The sequence below is a fragment of the Oncorhynchus tshawytscha genome, linkage group LG12 (assembly GCF_018296145.1).
Source record: "Oncorhynchus tshawytscha isolate Ot180627B linkage group LG12, Otsh_v2.0, whole genome shotgun sequence".
Taxonomy (NCBI): domain Eukaryota; kingdom Metazoa; phylum Chordata; class Actinopteri; order Salmoniformes; family Salmonidae; genus Oncorhynchus; species Oncorhynchus tshawytscha.
In genome coordinates this window covers 5,810,004-5,824,793 of record NC_056440.1, presented here as the reverse complement: position 1 = coordinate 5,824,793, position 14,790 = coordinate 5,810,004, and the positions used below count along the sequence as shown (strand labels likewise).

At 39.0% G+C, this 14,790-nt stretch overlaps 1 protein-coding gene across 1 annotated transcript in view; it reads right to left on the bottom strand.

Annotated features, from left to right (window-relative positions):
* Positions 1–14,790, bottom strand: part of wdfy3 (WD repeat and FYVE domain containing 3) — a 136,071-nt gene that overhangs the window by 75,510 nt on the left and 45,771 nt on the right. Inside the window, exons 13-17 of the mRNA XM_042331149.1 lie at positions 13,944–14,064; positions 12,497–12,634; positions 9,091–9,170; positions 5,813–6,009; positions 1,041–1,175 (exon numbers count right to left, since the gene is read on the bottom strand). Coding sequence (XP_042187083.1) covers positions 1,041–1,175; positions 5,813–6,009; positions 9,091–9,170; positions 12,497–12,634; positions 13,944–14,064 — 671 coding nt within the window. The remainder of the gene's footprint in view (positions 1–1,040; positions 1,176–5,812; positions 6,010–9,090; positions 9,171–12,496; positions 12,635–13,943; positions 14,065–14,790) is intronic.

Here is a 14,790-nt window from a genome sequence, read left to right as displayed (position 1 = left end):
GAACTATCCCATAGACAGAACTATCCCATAGACAGAACTATCCCGTATCTTTCTCTATCCATAGACAGAACTATCCCATAGACAGAACTATCCCATAGACAGAACTATCCCATAGACAGAACTATCCCATAGACAGAACTATCCATAGACAGAACTATCCCATAGACAGAACTATCCCATAGACAGAACTATCCCATATCTTTCTCTATCCATAGACAGAACTATCCATAGACAGAACTATCCCATATCTTTCTCTGTCCATAGACAGAACTATCCCGTATCTTTCTCTATCCATAGACAGAACTATCCCATATCTTTCTCTATCCATAGACAGAACTATCCCATAGACAGAACTATCCCATAGACAGAACTATCCCATAGACAGAACTATCCCATAGATAGAACTATCCCATATCTTTCTCTATCCATAGACAGAACTATCCCATAGACAGAACTATCCCATAGACAGAACTATCCCATAGACAGAACTATCCCATATCTTTCTCTATCCATAGACAGAACTATCCCATAGACAGAACTATCCCATAGACAGAACTATCCCATATCTTTTCTATCCATAGACAGAACTATCCCATAGACAGAACTATCCCATAGACAGAACTATCCCATAGACAGAACTATCCCATAGACAGAACTATCCCATAGACAGAACTATCCCATATCTTTCTCTATCCATAGACAGAACTATCCCATAGACAGAACTATCCCATAGACAGAACTATCCCATAGACAGAACTATCCCATAGACAGAACTATCCCATAGACAGAACTATCCCATAGATAGAACTATCCCATAGACAGAACTATCCCATAGACAGAACTATCCCATAGACAGAACTATCCCATAGACAGAACTATCCCATAGACAGAACTATCCCATAGACAGAACGTCATCTGGTTGGAGAAGTGAATCTAGTAGCTCGTCTACATGGAAAAAGGATTGGGTTTGTCCTCCTTTCTCTCTCCTCCTCATCTCCTCTATCCTTCCCTCAATCTTTCTCTCCTCTTCCTCCTCTCACCAGGTTGAGCATGCTCCTCAGCATCCCCAGTAACAGGAAGCCAGCCTCGGTGCAGACACTGTGGATGGATCCCACTATGGTGGCGCTGGAAGCAGGGACCCCAAAGATAAAGGTCCAGATAGAGTCCAGGTCAAACTAACACAAAACACAGAACACAGAGGCTGGGGTAACACTCAGCAGGGTTACACCTTAACGCTGTCCTCTTGTCCGAGACAAGAAGAATATAAATTCAAGTTTATTTTTATTTTTTATATCACAATATCAAACAATTACTCCAATCAGAATTGGATCAGAAAGACCCAATTTGAATAATATTCTAATCTATTTTTCATGTACATATATTTAAAAAAGCCTAAATGTCAAGTGTATGTGATTGGCTAAAGCCTCATGTCCAAATGATCACATGACCGGAGAGTGACGGACAGTGCCTGTTGAACACCCTACCCACCTTGAATCTGAGAAGAGGTGTTGAGCATTTTGAAACTATTTAACTATAAACATAACTGATTAAAACCTGGACGTTTTATACATTTTTATGAAGCATTTCTTAACTTGTTTCAAAGTAGCCTAGCCGACCCTAGCCAACCTTAGCCTAGCCAACCCTAACCAACCCTAGCCTAACCAACCCTAGCATAACCAACCCTAGCCTAGCCAACCCTAGCCAACCCTAGCCTAGCCAACCCTAGCTTAGCCCAGCCAACCCTAGCCTAGCCAACCCTAGCCTAGCCAACCCTAGCCAACCCTAGCCAACCCTAGCCAACCCTAGCTTAGCCAACCCTTGACAAAATACGACCATAGAAATGTTGAGGGAATTAATTTACACACTTAATACACCATTGGTTTTCAAATCAATATTATCTTATTGTCCAGCAGCCAAAAGCATAATCCCAGTCATATTAGTAACCCATTCTAGTTGATAATAATGTGGACACCTAGGTGGACAGCATGGTTGTGAACTAAAGGAAGGTGAGGATGGTGAGATTGGTTTGTTTACCAACCAGGCATCAGACTGAGATAAATTGTGAGGTGATAGGGCCGAATTAGAGTTTGCAGTGTTTGAGTGTGATACCAATTATGTCTTGGAGTCTGTGAGGGGGAACTCGTTTCTGCTCCAGGGGGCGCCAAAAATTACGTCTTAGAGTCTGTGAGGGGATCTCGCTTTTCCTCCAGGACACAGCTGTTTCAGTATGTAACCAAGAGGAAAACCCCAAAATAGATTTGAAGTGTAGAAAATGTAATACAAAGGCGTTTCCTATTTAGCAAGTAAAGAACGTGGCCTGGTGGTGAAAGAGGCATCATTGAACTATAAAATATAAATAAAATATAATATAATATAATATATATAAAAGTTGATTCTGGCAACATATTCATTTTAATTATTGAGACTGGAAAAATGTTGAGGTACTTGCTCCCCATCTTTCTGCATCACAGTCTATGCTTCTTAAGATGGGTTTGAACTTGTTTTTTGACTATAGATTGCAAAAGGATAAATGTATATATCCCAGGCAGCAGAAATGGTATACTCTAGGGATGTTGAGGGGGCGGCTCGTTCAGGGACAATAGAGCAGATTTCGTCCTGTGTTGATTTTATATCCAGATACACAGCTGTAGTTCTAAACAAAAAGACTGGTAACGACTCAGGTGCCCACGTAGCGCAGTACATCAATCTGCATACAGAGATATGTGGTGGTCTGTGCCAAGTACAGTAAAATGGGCTCATTTATTTATTTAAAATCACCTAGGCAAGCTCATGATGTTGTGATTGGGCAGACAGCCTGCGCAGGAGGTTCCAGGGAGAACAACAAGCATTAGACTGCCTATGGTAAATTGGCATGAGCATATTTTGCCAGATTGTACCACGGCATAAGGAATGGCATAAAGCTCTTAAACCAGTGGATATGAATTGTTCCCCAATGTCCATACAGCGTAGAACATAAATATAGCCGCTCTAAGCGATCAATGGCTTTTTCTACGTCCGATGGCAATATGGCCGACGGTGAGTCAGTATTCATGGACCCATCGGTAATATGGTGCAGACTGAGGATGTTATCCGTTGCAAGTCTGGTTTTGATAAAAACCAGTCTGTGACTAATAAGTAACAAGAACGTTGAAGAAGACGAGGGGAGAATCTTCGCATAAGAATTTGATATCAGCGTTCAAAAATCGATAATGGGGGGGGAGATCATTCCCACATTCTGGTCCTTATCTTTTTTCAATATTAAGGAAATGATATCAGTGTTCACGTCTCTATTGAATCATGTCTAGAATCAGTTGATGTAAAAAATTGTCCATAAGGATAGAAAGAACTCTGGAGGTTTCCAACAAACCCCAGGGATCATTGTTTGTATGGATTATTTTAGTTCCATCAGAGTGATAAGGGGGCTCAAGCGTTGCAGGTTGGCATAGATCTCAGATCTAGACAAATGACCATAGAAATCCCAGAGTTTTGAATTGATTAATAACGGGTCAGTGTATGGTACCATCCATTGATTTAATGGAAGTTATATTTGAAATGTTTTTTTGTTTTTTTGGCTAATAGATCATTTATTGAGCTAATAGATTGGCTTGAATGAGCCCTATGAAAATTTTAAAAAGAAGCATGCTATGTGGATGAGAGTTTCTGCCTGGTGTTTACATGTTAATAAATAAATGATAAATAAATAAAATAGATAAATTAATTTATTTTCTGATAATCTGCCGATCAAGGATAGCTTGTGGAGAGACGTTTCAAGTTGTCATAATTGGTCTTCTTATTCTGTAGTGTTGTGTTGGTTGATTGGTTTAAATTGGATGACAACAAGGTAGAGTGTGACCTAATAAAGCCTTTGACCATGTCCCACAGTCCTCCAGGTTCATCATCAGTGTTACCACAGTCCTCCATCAACACAACGCCATAGATAACACGCAATTGGCATGCTGACTGCAGAAATATCTACCAGAGCTGTTGCCAGAGAATTTAATGTTAATTTCTCTATCATAAGCCGCCTCCAACATTGTTTTAGACAATTTGACAGTACATCCAATCTGCCTCACAATCGCATATCATGTGTAACCACACAAGCCCAGGACCTCCACATCTGGCTTAATCACCTGCGGCAGGGTCTGAGACAAACCACCCAGACAAGCTGATGAAACTGTGGGTTTGCACAACTGAAGAATTTCGGCAAAAACTGTCACAAAATCTTCCCAGGGAAGCTCATCTGCGTGCTAATGCTCACCTTCGATGGCCCCTGGCATGCTGGAGAAGTGTGATCCGGGCAGATGGCAGACAGCGTTGTATGGCGTTGTGTGGGTGCGCGGTTTGCTGATATCAATGTTGTGAACAATGTGCACCGTGGTGGCAGTGGGGTTATGTTATGGGCAGGCATTAGCTACACACGGCATGGGATGCTCTGGATCTTGTGAAATCCATACATTAGGATCTGCATTTATTTGACAAGATAAAATGCTATTTTAAAGTAAACAAATTGGACATTCAACAAGCACAGCACATACACAAATGACTGATGACTGGCTGAGAGAAGCTGATGATAAAAATATTGTGGGGGATGTTTTGCTAGACTTCAATGTGGCTTTTGACATTTTCGATCATAGTCTGCTGCTGTAAAAGCGTATGTGTTCTGGCTTTACACCCTCTGCTATATTGTGGATAAAGAGTTACCTGTCTAACAGAACACAGAGGGTGTTCTTTAATGGAAGCCTCTCCAACATAATCCAGGTAGAATCAGGAATTCCCCAGGGCAGCTGTCTAGGCCCCTCACTTTTTTCAATTTTTACTAATGACATGCCACTGGCTTTGAGTAAAGCCAGAGTGTCTATGTATGTGGATGACTCAACACTATAGACGTCAGCTACCACAGCGACTGAAATGACTTCAAGACTTAAATATCCGCAGTTAGTTTCAGAATGGGTGGCAAGGAATAAGTTAGTCCTAAATATTTCAAAAACTAAAAGCATGGTATTTGGGACAAATCATTCACTAAAACCTAAGCCTCAACTAAATATTTCAATAAATAATGTGAAAATTGAGCAGGTTGAGGTGACTAAACTTGTAAACTGTCATGGTCAAAACATATTGATACAACAGTAGCTAAGATGGGGAGAAGTCTGTCTATAATAAAGCAATGCTCTGCCTTCTGAACAACACTATCAACAAGGCAGGTCCTACAGGCCCTAGTTTTGACACACCTGGACTACTGTTATATATATATATATATATATATATATATATATATATATATATATATATATATATATATATATTACAAAACAATATTAGACTAATACTATACGGCTAAATTACTGTCAAAGGTATTGTTATAATTGTACTAAGTAACTAATGAGATCATAGATTGTTAATTTTGGGCAGAGCTACCTGAGGTGCCCCACCTGGAAACAAACTAACTAAGGGGAAACACTGGCTAGATAGTACGACATAAATGAGGTTTTACAATAAAATTATAGATAAGAACGAAAATGGTTTGTTTACTAACATGGACACAGTAACCTCAAAACAAATCTATGGGAAACACTAGCTGGTACAGTATGGAAAAGAGGTTTTAACTAGAGGTAACACTAGCTAGTACAGTATGGAAAAGAGGTTTTAACTAGAGGAAACACTAGCTAGTACAGTATGGAAAAGAGGTTTTAACTAGAGGTAACACTAGCTGGTACAGTATGGAAAATAGGTTTTAACTAGAGGAAACACTAGCTAGTACAGTATGGAAAAGAGGTTTTTAGTAAGAAGTAATGATAAAAAGTTGTGTACTAACATGTACCTGGAGGCTGTCCGGCAGCTCTGTGACGGGTTGTTGCAGGAACAGGGCCATCAGCAGGAAGTAGAGCTCGGGGACGTTGGTGTGTTTCGGCAGCAGCGTCTGCAGAACAGGAAACCCTGGGAAATGGCAGGCGTCTCGGTTGATCTCCCGTAGCGTGGAGCGACCGCCGGCGCTGCGGCCCACGTTGAAGCCTGAGGAGGAGAGAGGAGAGGGAGACGAGGTTGGGGAAACTGCAAATCAGGGTTGTGATCAGGAAAACTTCAGGGGGAAAAATGTAATACATTTGGATTTTAGATAGGGGATAGGCCAGTTATTTGAATAGAGGATAAATGTCAGAAAAGCAGGAAGACTCACATCCCTATTCTTACAATAGACTACAACTAGCTAACAGTTAGGAAACCGCCATTGATGTGTGCTAACTATGCCTGTACTTTTCCCTTTCTATGCAAGCTGGGTCGAAGCACATGTGGGTATGCCTGTACTTTGTTGCAGAGCAGACAGAATATTGAAGTGAACTATGGGATATTAAAGTATTCTATTCTATTCAGAGTTTTACCTTTAGTTACACAGGTTAGTTTCATTGAGATAAAATCTCTTTTGGAAGAGAGACCTGTTTCAAGATAGACATTATAAACAAACAAAGAAGCATCAAAAGCCATCCTCATCCAAAGGTAATGACGAATGGGCAAGGGGCTGAGAGGGGCAGCATGTCACATTCTATGTCCAGTAAACAGTTCTATTCTATTATGGCACATTCTATATCCTGCACAGTAAACAGTTCTATTCTATTATGGTACATTCTATATCCTGCACAGTAAACAGTTCTATTCTATTATGGTACATTCTATATCCTGCACAGTAAACAGTTCTATTCTATTATGGCACATTCTATATCCTGCACAGTAAACAGTTCTATTCTATTATGGCACATTCTATATCCTGCACAGTAAACAGTTCTATTCTATTATGGCACATTCTATATCCTGCACAGTAAACAGTTCTATTCTATTATGGCACATTCTATATCCTGCACAGTAAACAGTTCTATTCTATTATGGCACATTCTATATCCTGCACAGTAAACAGTTCTATTCTATTATGGCACATTCTATATCCTGCACAGTAAACAGTTCTATTCTATTATGGCACATTCTATATCCTGCACAGTAAACAGTTCTATTCTATTATGGTACATTCTATATCCTGCACAGTAAACAGTTCTATTCTATTATGGTACATTCTATATATATATAATATAATAGTACATTCTATATCTATATAATATAATGGTACATTCTATATCTATATAATATTATGGTACATTCTATATCTATATTATATGATGGTACATGCTATATCTATATTATATCATGGTACATTCTACACCTATATTATGGTACATTCTATACCTACATAATATTATGGCACATTCTATATCTATATAATATTAGGGTACATTCTATATCTATATTATAGTATGGTACATTCTATATCTATATTATGGTACATTCTATATCTATATAATATTATGGTACATTCTATATCTATATTATGCTACATTCTATATCTATATTATGGTACATTCTATATCTATATAATATTATGGTACATTCTATATCTATATTATGGTACATTCTATATCTATATAATATTATGGTACATTCTATATCTATATTATGCTACATTCTATATCTATATTATGGTACATTCTATATCTATATAATATTAGGGTACATTCTATATCTATATTATGCTACATTCTATATCTATATTATGCTACATTCTATATCTATATTATGGTACATTCTATATCTATATTATGGTACATTCTATATCTATATAATATTATGGTACATTCTATATCTATATTATATTATGGTACATTCTATATCTATATTATATTATGGTACATTCTATATCTATATTATGGTACATTCTATATCTATATAATATTATGGTACATTCTATATCTATATTATGGTACATTCTATATCTATATTATGGTACATTCTATATCTATATAATATTATGGTACATTCTATATCTATATTATATTATGGTACATTCTATATCTATATTATGGTACATTCTATATCTATATTATATTATGGTACATTCTATATCTATATTATATTATGGTACATTCTATATCTATATAATATTATGGTACATTCTATATCTATATTATGGTACATTCTATATCTATATTATATTATGGTACATTCTATATCTATATTATGGTACATTCTATACCTACATAATATTATGGCACATTCTATATCTATATAATATTAGGGTACATTCTATATCTATATTATAGTATGGTACATTCTATATCTATATAATATTATGGTACATTCTATATCTATATAATATTATGGTACATTCTATATCTATATTATATTATGGTACATTCTATATCTATATTATATTATGGTACATTCTATATCTATATAATATTATGGTACATTCTATATCTATATTATATTATGGTACATTCTATATCTATATTATATTATGGTACATTCTATATCTATATAATATTATGGTACATTCTATATCTATATTATATTATGGTACATTCTATATCTATATTATGGTACATTCTATATCTATATACTATTATGGTACATTCTATATCTATATTATATTATGGTACATTCTATATCTATATTATATTATGGTACATTCTATATCTATATTATATTATGGTACATTCTATATCTATATTATGGTACATTCTATATCTATATTATGGTACATTCTATATCTATATAATATTATGGTACATTCTATATCTATATTATGGTACATTCTATATCTATATTATATTATGGTACATTCTATATCTATATTATGGTACATTCTATATCTATATAATATTATGGTACATTTTATATCTATATTATATTATGGTACATTCTATATCTATATTATATTATGGTACATTCTATATCTATATTATATTATGGTACATTCTATATCTATATTATGGTACATTCTATATCTATATAATATTATGGTACATTCTATATCTATATTATATTATGGTACATTCTATATCTATATTATGGTACATTCTATATCTATATTATATTATGGTACATTCTATATCTATATTATGGTACATTCTATATCTATATTATATTATGGTACATTCTATATCCTGCACAGTAAACAGTTATATTATGTTGGGTTTTTAAAACTTGTATCTATACATTGACTCACCTACACAAAATCCAACACACACACACACACGTCACTCTACTCACCCATCACGGTGCCAATCTTGTTGGTGAGGACAGAGTCAGTGTGGTCCAGCCATTCGCCTCCGGTCAGTCCCTCTTTGAACCTGGGCAGGTCAAATAAACGTAAAATCATGATATGGATGATCAGGGGAATTCCTGACAATGTGAAATGTAATATTTTTGACAGATCATGTACGTGACAATCGTTGTTAATATTCAATCTAAATACAGTACGAGTCAAAAGTTTGGACACCTACTCATTCAAGGTTTTTTTTGTGTTTTTTTTACTATTTTCTACATTGTAGAATAATAGTGAAGACATTATCACTAAGCTAAGGACCCTGGGACAAAACACCTCCCTCTGCAAATGGATCCTGGACTTCCTGACGGGCCACCCCCAGGTGGTAAGTGTAGGTAACCCATTTGCCACGCTGATCCTCAACACGGGGGCCCCTCAGGGGTGCATGCTCAGTCCCCTCCTGTATTCCCTGTTCACTCATGACCGCACGGCCAGGCACGACTCCAACACCATCATTAAGTTTGCCGACGACACAACAGTGGAAGGCCTGATCACTGACAATGATGTGACCGCCTATAAGGAGGAGGTCAGAGACCTGGCAGTGTGGTTCAAGGACAACATTCTCTCCCTCAATGTGATCAAGACAAACAAGATGATTGTGGAATACAGAAAAAGGAGGACCGAGCACACCCCCATTCTCATCGACGGGGCTGTAGTGGAGCAGGTTGAGAGATTCAAGTTCCTTGGTGTCCACATCACCAACAAATTATCATGGTCCAAACACACCACGGCAGTCGTGAAGAGGGCACGACAACACCTATTCAGGAGATTGAAAAGATTTGGCATGGGTCCACAGATCCTCAAAAGGTTCTACAGCTGCACCATCAAGAGCATCTTGACCGGTTGCAACACTGCTTGGTATGGCAACTGCTCGGCCTCCGAACGCAAGGAACTACAGAGGGTAGTGCGTACGGCCCAGTACATCACTGGGGCCAAGCTTCCTGCCATCCAGGACCTCTATACCAGGCAGTGTCAGAAGAAGGGCCAAAAAATTGCCAAGGACTCCAGCCACCCTAGTCATAGACTGTTCTCTCTGTTAACACACGGCAACCGGTACCAGAGTGCCAAGTCTAGGTCAAAAGGCTTCTGAATAGCTTCTACCCCCAAGATATAAGACTCCTGAACATCTAATCAAATGGCTTCCCAGACTATTTGCATTGTACCCACCCCACCCCACATTTTTACACTGCTGCTACTCTCTGTTTATTATCTATGCATAGTCACTTTACCTACATGTACATATTACCTCAATTACCTCGACTAACCGGACATTGACTCTGTACTGGTACTCACTGTATATAGCCTCCTCCCATTGATTCTGTACCGGTACCCCCTGTATATAGCCTCCACAATGACTCTGTACCGGTACCCCCTGTATATAGCCTCCACATTGACTCTGTACCGGTACCCCCTGTATATAGCCTCCACATTGACTCTGTACCGGTACCCCCTGTATATTGCCTCCACATTGACTCTGTATGGGTACCCCCTGTATATAGCCTCCACATTGACTCTGTACCAGTACCCCCTGTATATAGCCTCCACATTGACTCTGTACCGTAACACCCTGTATATAGCCTCCGCACATTTATTCTGTACCGTAACACCCTGTATATAGCCTCCCTACTGTTATTTTATTGTTGCTTCTAAATGATTTGTTATATTTCTATATAATTTTGGTGTTTTCTTAAATCTGCATTGTTGGTTAAGTGCTTGTAAGTAAGCATTTCACTGTAAGGTCGCCTGGTATACGCCATCCCATCTCTTAGTCGGACTATCCTACCTGTTGTATTCGGCGCATGTGACAAATAAAATTAGATTTCTTTGATTTTATTTGAAACTATGAAATAACACATATGGAATCATGTCGTAACCAAAAAAGTGTTAATCAAATCAAAATATATTTCAGATTCTTCAAAGTAGCCACCCTTTGCCTTGATGACAACGTTGCACACTCTTTTTATCAGTGTGTTGGGACATTTTCCTGTTGAGAAACAAAGGATAGTCCCACTAACGGATGGGATGGCGTATCGCTGCAGAATGCTGTGGTAGCCATGCTGGTTAAGTGTGCCTTGAACTCTAAATAAATCTCTGAGAGTGCCACCAGCAAAGCACCCCCACACCTCCTCCTCCATGCTTCACGGTGGGAACCACAGATGCGGAGATCATCCGTTCACCTACTCTGCGTCTCACAAAGACCAAAAATTGGAACCAAAAATCTAACATTTGGACTAATCAGACCAAAGGACAGATTTCCACCAGTCTAATGTTCATTGCTCGTGTTTCTTGCCCAAGCAAGTCTCTTCTTATTATTGGTGTCCTTTAGTAGTGGTTTCAATTCGACCATGAAGGCCTGATTCACACAGTCTCCTCTGAACAGTTGATGTTGAGATGTGTCTGTTACTTGAACTCTGTGAAGCATTTATTTGTGCTGCAATTTCTGAGGCTGGTAACTCTAATGAACTTATCCTCTGCAGCAGAGGTAACTCTGGGTCTTCCTTTCCTGTGGCAGTCCTCATGAGAGACAGGTAACTCTAATGAACTTATCCTCTGCAGCAGAGGTAACTCTGGGTCTTCCTTTCCTGTGTCGGTTGTCATGAGAGCCAGGTAACTCTAATGAACTTATCCTCTGCAGCAGAGGTAACTCTGGGTCTTCCTTTCCTGTGTCGGTTGTCATGAGAGCCAGGTAACTCTAATGAACTTATCCTCTGCAGCAGAGGTAACTCTGGGTCTTCCTTTCCTGTGGCGGTCCTCATGAGAGCCAGTTTCATCATAGCGCTTGATGGTTTTTGTGACTGCACTTTCAAACTTTTCAAAGTTCTTGACATTTTCTGTATTGTCTGACCTTCATGTCTTAAAGTAATGATGGACTGTAGTTTCTCTTTGCTTATTTGAGCTGTTCTTGCCATAATATGGACTTGGTCTTTTACCAAATAGGGCTATCTTCTGTATACCACCCCTACCTTGTCACACCACAACTGATTGGCTCAAGCACATTAAGAAGGAAAGAAATTCCACAAATTAACTTTTAACAAGTCACACCTGTTAATTGAAATGCATTCCAGGTGACTACCTCATGAAGCTGGTTGAGAGAATGCCAAGAGTGTGCAAAGCTGTCATCAAGGCAAATGGTGGCTAATTTGAAGAATCTAAAATCTATTTTCATTTGGTTAACACTTTTTTGGTTACTACATGATTCCATATGTGTTATTTCGATAGTGTTGATGTCTTCACTATTATTCTACAATGTACAGAATAGTAAACATAAAGAAAACCCCTTTGAATTAGTAGATGTGTCCAACTTTTGACTGGTAGTGTATATATGTATTTTTTTATTAAAGGATCAAAGACCTGGTCAGTATGGGCTGGTTACTGAGGAGAACCACCAGGATCCACAGAGCTGCTGTTACACTGCTGGAGTGGAGGTGCTCCTCCGTGAACATCAACAACCAGTCGAAGCCCAGGGTACGCACCAACTCCTCACATGCCCTGTAGGGGGGGACAGAGAGCAGTCAGGCTACACACAACACAGTCGAAGCCCAGGGTACGCACCAACTCCTCACATGCCCTGTAGGGGGACAGAGAGCAGCCAGGCTACACACAACACAGTCGAAGCCCAGGGTACGCACCAACTCCTCATATGCCCTGTAGGGGGGACAGAGAGCAGTCAGGCTACACACAACACAGTCGAAGCCAAGGGTACGCACCAACTCCTCATATGCCCTGTAGGGGGACAGAGAGCAGTCAGGCTACACACAACACAGTCAAAGCCCAGGGTACGCACCAACTCCTCACATGCCCTGTAGGGGGACAGAGAGCAGTCAGGCTACACACAACACAGTCAAAGCCCAGGGTACGCACCAACTCCTCACATGCCCTGTAGGGGGACAAAGAGCAATCAGGCTACACACAACACAGTCAAAGCCCAGGGTACGCACCAACTCCTCACATACCCTGTAGGGGGACAGAGAGCAATCAGGCTACACACAACACAGTCGAAGCCCAGGGTACGCACCAACTCCTCACATACCCTGTAGGGGGGGACAGAGAGCAATCAGGCTACACACAACACAGTCGAAGCCCAGGGTACGCACCAACTCCTCATATGCCCTGTAGGGGGGGGACAGAGAGCAGTCAGGCAACACACAACACAGTCAAAGGCTGTACAGTATGAAGAGGGGCAGAAACTGCTTCTCCAATAGAAATCCCAGTTGTAGGTGATGTCATGGCGCCGTTTGCGTAGCTAAATTAATGCGTAGAAACACGTAAAATCGGGTCTAACAGTCATCTCGCGCCGAACTACGTACGTAAAAAAAAATAAAAAAGGCAGTCCTTTCAATATCAATATATAGATTTTTATATATATATATTTTTTTTAAATGAAAACATATCAGTTTGTCACTTTCACAAGGTTGGAGTAATAACATGTTAAAACTAGTGAAGACGTCGTCTCCAGTCTCGGTGGCGTCTTTCCATTTGGAGAATATTAACTAGGGGAGAATTCTTCACTTCTCTCATTGACTTGTCAAACCCTGGTGTGGTCTGTTTTTGTCTGTTTCGCAAGTGTTCCCAAAAGCTGGGAGAGGTCGGGCTGTTTAGACAGGTGTGTTTCTCTACAGGTTCAGAGAGGCTACAGAGGATTTAAAGGGATACTTCAGGATTTTAAAAACTCTGTGACGCAGTTACACACGCGCACACACACACACACACGCGCACACACACACACACACGCGCACACACACACACACGCGCACACACACACACACACACACGCGCACACACACACACTGTGACGTACTGTGCGTTGACGGCGCATTTCTCCTTGGTGGTGAAGAGCAGTTTGAGAAGGATGTCTAGCAGTCTGTTCCTCAACAGGATCAGGTTGGCCGACAGAAGACCCCCAAGGTCTTCATCATTACCTGGAACACAATAGACAATATTACCACTACTATTACTACAATAATATTACTGTACTGAAAACTGAGAGGAGACCCCCAAGGTCTTCATCATTACCTGGAACACAATAGACAATATTACCACTACTATTACTACAATAATATTACTGTACTGAAAACTGAGGAGACCCCCAAGGTCTTCATCACTTAAAACACAAATTAAGTGATGGAAAAAAAAATTATTAATGCGATTTAGAATCAACAAAAAAGGAAAAGAACAGCATAGTTTTGGCATTGTACAAAAATCTGTATGTAAATTTGTGACAATCTCTATGCTAGTTAGTGACAATAATCTATATGCTAGTTAGTGACAATAATCTCTATGCTAGTTAGTGACAATAATCTATATGCTAGTTAGTGACAATAATCTCTATGCTAGTTAGTGACAATAATCTCTATGCTAGTTAGTGACAATAATCTCTATGCTAGTTAGTGACAATAATCTCTATGCTAGTTAGTGAAAATAATCTCTATGCTACTTTGTGACAATAATCTCTATGCTAGTTAGTGACAATAATCTCTATGCTACTTTGTGACAATAATCTCTATGCTAGTTAGTGACAATAATCTCTATACTAGTTAGTGGCAATAATCTCAATGTAAATCAGTGACAATAATCACTAGGTAAATTAGTCATCTCTATGCTAGTTGGTGACAATATCTATGCTAGTTGGTGACAATAATATCTAT